At 47.8% G+C, this 10,829-nt stretch overlaps 1 protein-coding gene across 1 annotated transcript in view; it reads right to left on the bottom strand.

Annotated features, from left to right (window-relative positions):
- MYH13 (myosin, heavy chain 13, skeletal muscle) overlaps positions 1 to 10,829 on the bottom strand; it is a 53,941-nt gene that overhangs the window by 17,775 nt on the left and 25,337 nt on the right. Inside the window, exons 18-25 of the mRNA XM_008572952.1 lie at positions 10,361 to 10,486; positions 9,259 to 9,395; positions 6,641 to 6,896; positions 4,817 to 5,059; positions 2,327 to 2,503; positions 1,171 to 1,316; positions 969 to 1,059; positions 10 to 245 (exon numbers count right to left, since the gene is read on the bottom strand). Coding sequence (XP_008571174.1) covers positions 10 to 245; positions 969 to 1,059; positions 1,171 to 1,316; positions 2,327 to 2,503; positions 4,817 to 5,059; positions 6,641 to 6,896; positions 9,259 to 9,395; positions 10,361 to 10,486 — 1,412 coding nt within the window. The remainder of the gene's footprint in view (positions 1 to 9; positions 246 to 968; positions 1,060 to 1,170; positions 1,317 to 2,326; positions 2,504 to 4,816; positions 5,060 to 6,640; positions 6,897 to 9,258; positions 9,396 to 10,360; positions 10,487 to 10,829) is intronic.

The raw sequence follows: 10,829 nt of genomic DNA, 5'->3' as shown, positions 1-10,829 counted from the left end.
TTCCTCAGGGTGGCAGCCGTGGCTTCGTGCTGCAGGGTGGCCTCCTCCAGGTCCCTGCGCAGTTTCTGGAACTCAGCCTCCCGCTTCTTGTTCATCTCAGTCTGGGCTAAAGTGGCCCCACCGGCTTCTTCCAACCGCTCACTGATCTCCTCCAGTTCCCTGGCCAGATCTGAATGCTGCTTCTCAATCCTGGCTCTGAGAGTGTGTTCTGCTTCAATTTCTTCCTCCAGCTCTTCTGTGCGGGCCTGAAAGGGACACTGTATCGGGAATGTTGTTGGGGGATGGGCAGCAGCACACTTTTGGAGAGGCCAGGTGGTGAGGAATTGGGGGTAGGCAGGGCAAAGTACAGAATACATTATAACATTAAGTTAGTGAGAAAAAAACTTGGAAGCAACCTAAGTGTCCATTTATAGGGGAATGCGCAAATCGACTATGATGGGGCCATGCTCTAGACGTCCATGAGGCAGTAAGATGCTGATTTGTGTCTACCAAGGACAGCTCTGCAGGACATGTCACTAAATGAAAGGAGCAACGTGCAGAAAGATATTCTCAGCATGATAATATTTATGCTAAAAATGTAAAGAAACAAGAACTTTTTTGCGTACATATATTCTATATATTTCCTTTGGCTCTTAAATGTGCACACAAATCCATAGCAAAAGACTCAGAAAAAATGCACATCCAAAGGAAACTGGTAGTTACTTCAGAGAATACGGGCCCTCCCAATTTCATTATTGGTAAGCACCCTTACTTTTAATATTTAGCTTTACTGATAATATTTTGATTCTTTTCAAGGAAATAGGTTTGTGTGTTATTTAGAAAATTGAAATATTAACTTCAAAAAATAAAGGACAGGACATTCTCTCCAGCTCCAATGGGAGGAAGAAAAGCAGCTAAAGAAACAAGGAGGAAAGAGCAAGACGTTTGCAAAGGGGTTTGTATAATTGGGAAGGTTTCCACAATTTTACCTGCAGTTCTTTAATCTTCTTTTGCAACTGCAAACTGAGAACTTGTTCATCATCAATTTTGGTTTGTAACTGACTGATCTCAAACTCCTTCCTGCAAATAGATTTTAAAAAGAAAAGAAAAAGAACAAGAAATACAAGTCATTTAAGGGGCAAAAAGTTGGCTTTCAGAATCCAATGCAGAGATAGAAAATGAAACACCTACTTCTTCAGTTTCTCTTCTACTTGCTGCTTGTCATTTTCTAGATCCATAATGGATTCCTGAGACATTTTCAGGTCTCCCTCCAGCTTTCTCTTCACTCTTTCCAGATCTGCCCGCAGTTTCTTCTCCTGCTCTAAGGAGCCCTCAAGCTGGGAAGACATGGGTGAAGAGGTTGACAGCCTGCTGGGAAGACGAGCTTGCCCCTTTCAGCCTACGCAGCCAAATGGGCTTCTGGAGGGGGCTGGCTGCAAGCCTCTGGCCCCAGGAGGAAACAAGTCTTCCCCCAGCATCCCTTCTTTCCTCTCCTCCAGCAAAGGCTACCTCAGGGGGCTGGATCTCTCAAGGGCCTTCTGGTGCTGTTTTCAGCCAGTTTCCACTTGGCCTGTCCCAAGCCATGTTCCCTGCAGGAGTATGGTACCCGTAGGTGTCCTCTGGCACAGACAGGCACAAATGGGGCTTCTATGGACGACACTGTGAAGGTCTAGGTTGCATACCCCCACTCCTCCCTACTTACACTCTGCAACCAGGGGGAGACTTAGGCAAGGGAGTCCTCTGTGTGTGCATGCGGGTGTATGTATGTGTGTGCACATATGTGCAGGGAGTGGGGGGTAGATGAGGAACGCACCTACTCTGGCCTCAGAAAAATTAAAGAGATCTGGAAAATTTCTAGCCACAGTAGTGAGTAATATCTGAAAACTTCAAACCTGACTGTTCGATCAAGAACAATAATGTAATGTGTTGGGGGAAAAAGTAATTTTCACGGTCACAGATGGAACTCACTTTTAATAAAGTCAGAACACGATCGGAATTTTTGGAAACAAAATGACCTGCAAATGAATGCTAATAATGTTGACGATGATGATAATATTAGCAGCTAATGTTTCACTGAGAACTTTTTATGTGCTGAGCTTTCCACAGAGAAAACCCTCTGCGGTGGAGCTATTTGTACCCCCATGTCACAAGGCAGAAACCGAGGCTCTGAAGGTTAAGTGGTTGCTCAAGATCCCAGACCCGTTCAGGGTCAGGGTGGGGCTGAGATCTGAACCCAGGGATTCTGATTCCAGAGTTTGAACCCTCGAGCCCTGTGTCCTCTTTAGACCCTCGTGCCTGCAGTCCCGTAAGTAACAGCTGCTAATGCACAGTAGGGAAATGCGCTCACATCCTCTGCTTGCTGTTCAAGCCTGACATTTATTTTGATGAGACCATTGACTTTATCTTCTTCCACCTGAAGATCATCCAGTGTGTGCTGGTGGGCTTCCTGGAGAGATTTCTTTTCTTTGGTCAATTTGGAAATGTTTTCTTCAAGCGCTGTCATTTCTTCAGTAAGATTCTTTACCTATGAATATATCCACAGCAATTTAATATCAAAACAAGTAAACCAAAGGCTTCCAACAGCAAAAGCTATTACTTGTTTTCTTTTCTTTTTCCTTTTAAAATTTCTTTAGCTACTTCTTTACCTTCCTAGTTCTTCGTCTTCCTCACTGCTCTATCACAATGCCTCAAATTCTCCCAGTAGGATTATTCCTTTAAGGAGGGCATTATATATTGCAAGGGGGGACACGGTTAAAATGCAAATATGCTACCTCTGAAGGGAACTCATCGATCTATATTCACTCTCAGTGCGCCTGCAGAAATTTGTTTATTAGGTTGGCTGATGGTTTGGAATAAGGCAGGTGGGGAAGGAGAGGCGTGAGATGCTTTGTAAAGAAATCCAGAATGGGAGTCCTGTGAGTCAGGAAGCAGGATGCGAACACAAAACCCAGAGCTTTAAAGCATGAAGTGGAACTTTTCCCATGTACAACAGTCTTCCAGGTCAGAGGCTGCTAACTCCTGGCTCATGGGCCGAATCTGGCCACAGTCATTTTTTCTTTAATTCACATAGTGGTTTACAATTTTTGAATGTTATCAACACTGGGAAAAAAAATGAGATTTCACATAAAATCTAGATTTCTGGCTTCTCACGGAAAATCAGAAGCTCTGGCAATGCCGGATTCACATTCTCACCTGACAACCATTGGCCATCATCTGTGGACAGGGCAGGAGCTCTCCAGTTTGCCACAGTCCCCACCCCTCACATTGTCCCTTTCCATTGTTCCCACTTGCCTATCCAATGCTGACTCTGAGTGTCAACTGCCTCTGTCACCTTATACCTGGCAGACCTCGTCCTTTCCCTCACCTCATGGGCAACCACTGTGATGTGGGTCATGTCACGTGTTTTTACATATTTTTGTTGAGTGTGTATTGTTGTGTGGTGTGCGTGTAACTTTTGTCTACATAAATGCTATCATGCTGTATATTCCATTTTCTGACCTTTTCCCTCCCCTCAGTGCTAGGTATTTAACAGTCGTCTCTGCTGCCCTGTGTGCAAAGCCTGCTGCTCCTCACGGCTGTGTAGCACTCCCTGGTGAGCATCTGCCACATCTCCCCTCTCATCCCCCAGCAGTGGACCCTGCCACTGCGCCCAGGTCTCCCCACAAGCAATGCTGCTAGAGACATCCACATACATGTCTCCTTATGGACCGGTGGGAGAATTCCTTGGTGTTTATACCCAGGAACAGAATCACTGAGCTCATCTGTGGACAGGGCAGGAGCTCTCCAGTTTGCCACAGTCCCCACCCCTCACATTGTCCCTTTCCATTGTTCCCACTTGCCTATCCAATGCTGACTCTGAGTGTCAACTGCCTCTGTCACCTTATACCTGGCAGACCTCGTCCTTTCCCTCACCTCATGGGCAACCACTGTGATGTGGGTCATGTCACGTGTTTTTACATATTTTTGTTGAATGTGTATTGTTGTGTGGTGTGCGTGTAACTTTTGTCTACATAAATGCTATCATGCTGTATATTCCATTTTCTGACCTTTTCCCTCCCCTCAGTGCTAGGTATTTAACAGTCGTCTCTGCTGCCCTGTGTGCAAAGCCTGCTGCTCCTCACGGCTGTGTAGCACTCCCTGGTGAGCATCTGCCACATCTCCCCTCTCATCCCCCAGCAGTGGACCCTGCCACTGCCCCCAGGTCTCCCCACAAGCAATGCTGCTAGAGACATCCACGTACATGTCTCCTTATGGACCGGTGGGAGAATTCCTTGGTGTTTATACCCAGGAACAGAATCACTGAGTCATAGGGTATGTGGATTCTTAATTTGACAAGGTAATTCTAAATGACTTTCCTGAAGACTGCNCATAGGGTATGTGGATTCTTAATTTGACAAGGTAATTCTAAATGACTTTCCTGAAGACTGCATCAGTCTCTACCCAGCTGAAAATGCATGAGAAACCGTGTACCCCCACTGCCCTGTCAATCCTGGTGTCACCCACTTTTCTGCCTCTTTCATTACCTGCCTGGCCCCTGCGGGCATTTTTGTTTGTAGCCTTGTGCTAGGAGATATGAGAAACAAAGATGGATATGAAACAGTCCTTCCTCTCCAGGGGGTGCTAGGAGTCTGCGGTACAACCAGGGAAGGTTCACAAGAGCCTACAGGTAGAGAACAAGGCAGAGGACAGACCGTGTGGGGCCCGAATCCCCTTCCTTTCTTCCTGCCTCTCGCTCCCAGGCAATGCTGGGCTGGTGGGGCCCCTGCCCCAGCCTTTCTCCTTACACAGGTGACCGAGGATGGGCACAGAACCCACGGGCTCCCTTGCCTGCGCCCACCTTGTTCTCTGTGGTATGCTTCTCCTTTTCAACTTTCGACAGGGTCAGCTCCAGGTCGTCAATGTCTCTTTTGAGAGAGGCACATTTATCTTCCAGATTCCTCTTCTTGGCAACCAGTTCAGAATTCATTTCCTCCTCCTCTTCTAGTCTCTCATTCAGCTCCTTGACTTTTGCTTCCAGTTGGACCTTGCTTTTGATGAGTCCCTCACAGCGTTCTTCGGCATCCATCAGGTTTTCTGTTTCCTGAAAGAACCAGTCCAAGAGGCTGATCAAAACCTATAATAACCTGGTTCTTTCCTTGGAAGGAAAGGGCCTCACCCTCCAAAAGCTCATGATCTAGACCTAAGCCGAGGAATGGCTCATGCATGTGCACACACATATATCATCCATATACTCTTTTTTTTTAACCACCATGGACATCATTTCCTTAATAAAAATTCACTTAAGATAATTTCAAATAAAGGAGTTTATGAAGTTACAAATTCCCTTTCAAGAGTAAAGCCTTTACAAATTTGCCACATCTCACCCTTCCTGCTACAACCAGTTGAAAATGACCCATCCACTCTATGTTATCACAAGCTGATTGATAGTTTCAAAACATTACCACCTTTTAACTTTCAACAGAAAAATGCTACCTATGTACCCTTTACTGTGCCTCCTCAAGCCACAGAACAGAAAATTAAAAACACACGAGAATCAGTGATTGAACAAGTAATTGTCCCAGAAGACGCTGAAGCAAGTCTCTTGGACAGACCAAGATTAGCTGATTCTGTTCTTAAACTAAATCGAGCTCTATCTTCCAGTATAAGAGTATTTTAAGAACTGGACACACATTGCAGGGTAATGGATAGAAAGAAACTGGCAGGAATGAGTGCTTGTTTATTGAACGTCTATAAACATAAGCTATGTGCTAGGCATTTCACATGCATTAACCCCCCTGATTCTTTAACAACTGTACAGGGCAAGTACTATTACCATGCCCATTTCACAGATGTGAAAACTGAGGCACATAGAGAATAAATAACTTGTCCAAAGTCACATGGCAGTTAAATGGAGGATCTGGGATATGTAGACCAGATGTCTGGTTCTAAGACTTGTTCTCCTGCGCACTATTCTTAGGAAAGTGCTCCTAACAACTGCACTGTGCTGACTGGGAAAGTGAAAAGGGGAGTAGAAAATGCTCTGCATATGAGACAAAAGGTAAATGTATTTTGGGGTTTATTAAAAAGGGAAAATTATAAATGCCTTAACTCTATGAAATAAGACAATCCCACTGTCAGAGTGTTTGCACACTGCATGTACAGTTTCATTTTTCATTTGTATGTATATATGGTTTCATTTTTCCCATTTCTTTGACAAAAATGCATACTTTTAAAGCATTTTTTGAGTATAATTGTATTTTTAAAAATCATACATGGAAAATTACTCTTTCTACTTTAAATCGAGTTATTTAATTCTAATGACTTTTTATTTTTATTGATATGATATTTAAAACACTTGGTGCATTCCTGACAGTTTTTTATTATGATGACACACCCATATCCATCATACCCATAACAAATACGTCTAGCTCCACTATGGACGACAGGGAAAAGTCAGGAAGAGCACAAATTCTCTTTGCAGATGTGTTTTCTCACATGCACTGCTTGGGCTAAGCCGGGGCCAGCCCTCCTTTCACTTGCAGGGTGGTGCTGCAATACTCTGTATGACCACTGGGTGACACTACTCTCTCTTGAATAGACACCTGATGGGCGCCTCAGTATTCCTCCCCCTTTTCTGTCCTCCAGAGTCTGTGTTTTGCATGCTCAAGCAGAAGGTGCTTACAGACTGGAACTGCAACTGGAGGTCATTCTTTTCCTGCAGCAGGGAGACCATTTTCGCCTCCAGCTCCTTCCGGCGAGCTTCAGATCTGGCCAGTTCTTCCTTGGTCCTCTCAAAGTCTTCCTTCATGGTGGCCATCTCCTTCTCAGCCTCTGCACTCTTCAGCAAGGGCTTGATTTTGAAGAACAGTTTCATCCAGGGCCAGTGCTTGACGTTCATAAAAGAGCGGATGTTGTACTGGATGCAGAAGATGGAGTCCCTGTATATCCGTCAGGACGTGGATTAATAAACCACAGCAAGGTCTTGTGTCCGCCCCTCCCTCCAGCTGTCCCCATGGACCCCAAGACCTTCATCCTTCCCAAATAAGTAGAAAGGAGGTCCAGCCAAGCTTCGCAGATCCTATAGATCCAGAGTAGGCCTGCAATGAGGGGCAGAGGAAATAGCAGGTGCAGAGGTGGGAGGTAAGAGAGGGCATGGGGCCATTTCCCATTCCTGGCTGCCATCGCCTCCACCTTGCTGAAAATTAGTCAGTAGTGGCCTCTTAATGACCAATGCAATGAGCGCTTTCATTCCTATTTTATTGGGTTTCTCTCCAACATTTGAATTGTTAATCAATTCCTGCTTTTTTGAAACTCCCTCTGCCTTGGATTCCATGCTANAAGGTGCTTACAGACTGGAACTGCAACTGGAGGTCATTCTTTTCCTGCAGCAGGGAGACCACTTTCGCCTCCAGCTCCTTCCGACGAGCTTCAGATCTGGCCAGTTCTTCCTTGGTCCTTTCAAAGTCTTCCTTCATGGTGGCCATCTCCTTCTCAGCCTCTGCACTCTTCAGCAAGGGCTTGATTTTGAAGAACAGTTTCATCCAGGGCCAGTGCTTGACGTTCATAAAAGAGCGGATGTTGTACTGGATGCAGAAGATGGAGTCCCTGTATATCCGTCAGGACGTGGATTAATAAACCACAGCAAGGTCTTGTGTCCGCCCCTCCCTCCAGCTGTCCCCATGGACCCCAAGGCCTTCATCTTTCCCAAATAAGTAGAAAGGAGGTCCAGCCAAGCTTTGCAGATCCTATAGATCCAGAGTAGGCCTGCAATGAGGGGCAGAGGAAATAGCAGGTGCAGAGGTGGGAGGTAAGAGAGGGCATGAGGCCATTTCCCATTCCTGGCTGCCATCGCCTCCACCTTGCTGAAAATTAGTCAATAGTGGACTCTTAATGACCAATGCAATGAGCACTTTCATTCCTATTTTATTGGGTTTCTCTCCCATATTTGAATTGTTAATCAATTCCTGCTTTTTTGAAACTCCCTCTGCCTTGGATTCCATGCTAAAACAGTCTTCCTGTTTCATAGTACTTTATCATGTGGGCTTCCTCTTCCTCGTGTAAACCTGGGGCCTGTCTTTGTCATCTCCCAGTCTCTTGCCCTTCTAGAATTGATTTAATGTCCTGATTTCGACTGTCACCTACATTGCACCATCATCGACAGTTCCCACCCTTCACTCTCCACAGCTTCATATTCACATAGCTCATGGGCACCTGAAACTTGCTTCTCTTTCCCTTAAATGGGCCCCTTGTGTGGAATTATTTCATTTCCCTGCTGGCTTTCATTTGCTTCACCAAGCCAGATGCCTGGGGGTTATTCCTGAGTAGTGCACGACAGTCGTCCCTGCACCTGAAACTTGCTTCTCTTTCCCTTAAATGGGCCCCTTGTGTGGAATTATTTCATTTCCATGCTGGCTTTCATTTGCTTCACCAAGCCAGATGCCTGGGGGTTATTCCTGACTAGTGCACGACAGGTGTCCCATGTGGCACTGAGAATGTTAGAGTACGCAGGGGAGCAGGGAGAAGAGTCTTCCACCCAAACTGCCCCCTCGCTGAAACCCCACATATACTCAGTCGTCAGAGCTGCTATTTCTCTTGAATTTTTGAAGGACTAAGGCTCTTAAATATTCCTTCAATCCATGCCCTCCTCTCACCCCCTCCATGATGTCCTAATTCAGGCCCATGTCATCTCTAATGTGGACTCCTGCTGCAGCGTGGTCATCTCCCATCTTGTCCCCTCATTTCACACTCATCCCAGCTGCCAGAGTGACTCGATCCTGTCACTCATCTCCTCACACGCCCTCTATGGCTCCCATCAACCAAGGACACAGTCTGGGCTCTTGAATGTGGCACACGGGGACCTTGCTGCCTGCTTCTTGCTATATAACAGCAACCTGCCTGTTGGTCTCCCTCCCAGACTGTCCTTTCTCAGGTCATGAAAAGCTTCCTTCCCAAAGTGCATTCTTCTTGCTGACCCCTTCATGCCAATCCCAATCCCCAACCAGGTTGGGGGGCTATTCTCATCAATCCCCCATTCCCCTGAATAGAACCCTAACATTGCACTTGTCCCCAATGTCAGAACTAGCCACAGATGCATGTGCTGCCCACTCGCATGTGCTCCTTGAGGGCAGAGCTCATCCTGTATCCCCAGTGCCAAGCACAGCACCCAGCCCAGGATTGCAGCTCAGGAGATGGCTAAATGAATGAATGAATGAAAAAGTGAGCGAGGAAATGAATATCCCAAGACTGAGCGCAGCTGCTGAGGAGGGAGGGCAGGGCAGGATACAGGAGGGTCTGCGTCACCTCCTCTCCACCATCTTCTTGAACTCCAGTCGCATCAGGTACCCCTGGCACAAGGCCTGCATGTGCGTTGTCAGTGTCACCAGCTTCTCATCTCTCATCTCCTCCAAGAGTCCCAGGAGCCCAGCTTTGAAAAACACCTGCATGGAAACAGCCCCATTTGCCCTCTGCACCTGTTCAACCTGGGCCCTCCAGGGAGCCTGTGTCTGCCCGACCTGACCCTCGACCCCCTGGGAGGAACAGGCAGCCACCCATCTTCTGGGACTCGCTTCTCTGTGGCTCTGGGCTCCGCAGGGGCCCCTCCTGGTCAGGGAGGTGGACTGTTCTGAAGCACGTGCGAGGCCCTGCCACCCCACATGGAGCCGCCTGCAGAGCCTACAGACAAGAAGCAAAAGCCAGACCGGGAGAGACTCACAGCTGCGTCTGCCTCACCCTCCTCCTCGCGCTCTGTCTGTGTAGAAAGGCGGGTCCCACCTGAGGGCCACTTCCCCCCGTCCCCACCAGCAGGACTTCCTCTGCCTCTGGGCCAGCAGGTGCTTCCCCCGTGGGGACCCTGGCCTGCCCCTTTCCTGGAGGGAGCGCTCCAGTCAGTCCGGGTGCACAGCTGGCCTCTGCTGCCCACTATCCATGTGACCTCCAGCATGTTTCTGGTCCTCCCAGGAACCGAGGAGGCAAGTAGCACCACTGTCACCCCCACCTCACTGGTGGTTGTGAGGAATCAGTGAAATATGTAGAGAGGGCTTCTCACAGGCCTTACACGCGTGTGCTCAGTGAGCAAGTGGTAGGTATTTTTCTTGGTTATAATTCTTCTTTTCAAGCCCTCACTGTCCCTGGAATCCTTGCTTGTTCTTTGTGGCTTTTTCTTCCCCTTTGAGAGTCTCACTGCGTCTTTCTCCATGACACTAGGGTTCCCCATTCTAATCTGAGCTTCTAGCCACTTAAAAACCAACGTGGAGAGGGAGCTCACAGTACCTAGGCACTCGGCTCCCTTGGCCTGGGCTGTCAGGCAAGGGGTGGTCGGGTTGAGACCCTTTCCTCCCATCAGCTAACGAGCAGCCCAGGGCTGTGGGTTACGCGAGCGAGTCCCAGCACCACCTGCTCTCACCTTGGTGTGGCCAAACTTGTACTGCTCCCGGTCCACATCGATGGAGCTCAGGAGCTTCTCGGAAGCATTTTTGCTGTCAATGAACTGCCCTTCTGGGATGGCACTGGCATTGAGGAGCCGGTACCTGAGGAGATAGGACAGTATTTCCTGAATGGGTTCAACCCCCCAGCAAGGCCCCACACCTGAGACGAGGCCTTCTGGAAACTTCTTCTGCTCCAGCCTTAGGAGGAAGAGGAATATTGTGCAGCTGGTGTGGGAGAGGGGTAGGTCTTAGGCACAGGGGCTGTGGCAGAGGGAGAGAAGTGCAGGAGGAAGCCCAGCCAAGTGCATGGCTGGCACCTTGCTTTCAGAGGAAACGGTTCTTATCTGTCTTAAAAGAGCCTTGAAATCAACTGTGACCTGTAGACCTCGGTCTCTTGCCTCTGGAGGGTCTTCTTCTCTCCTCCACCCTGGACAAGGCTTGTGGGTC

The sequence above is a fragment of the Galeopterus variegatus genome, unplaced genomic scaffold (genome assembly GCF_000696425.1).
Source record: "Galeopterus variegatus unplaced genomic scaffold, G_variegatus-3.0.2 Scaffold852, whole genome shotgun sequence".
NCBI classification, from domain to species: Eukaryota; Metazoa; Chordata; class Mammalia; order Dermoptera; family Cynocephalidae; genus Galeopterus; species Galeopterus variegatus.
This window is presented reverse-complemented; position numbering and strand designations above follow the sequence as displayed.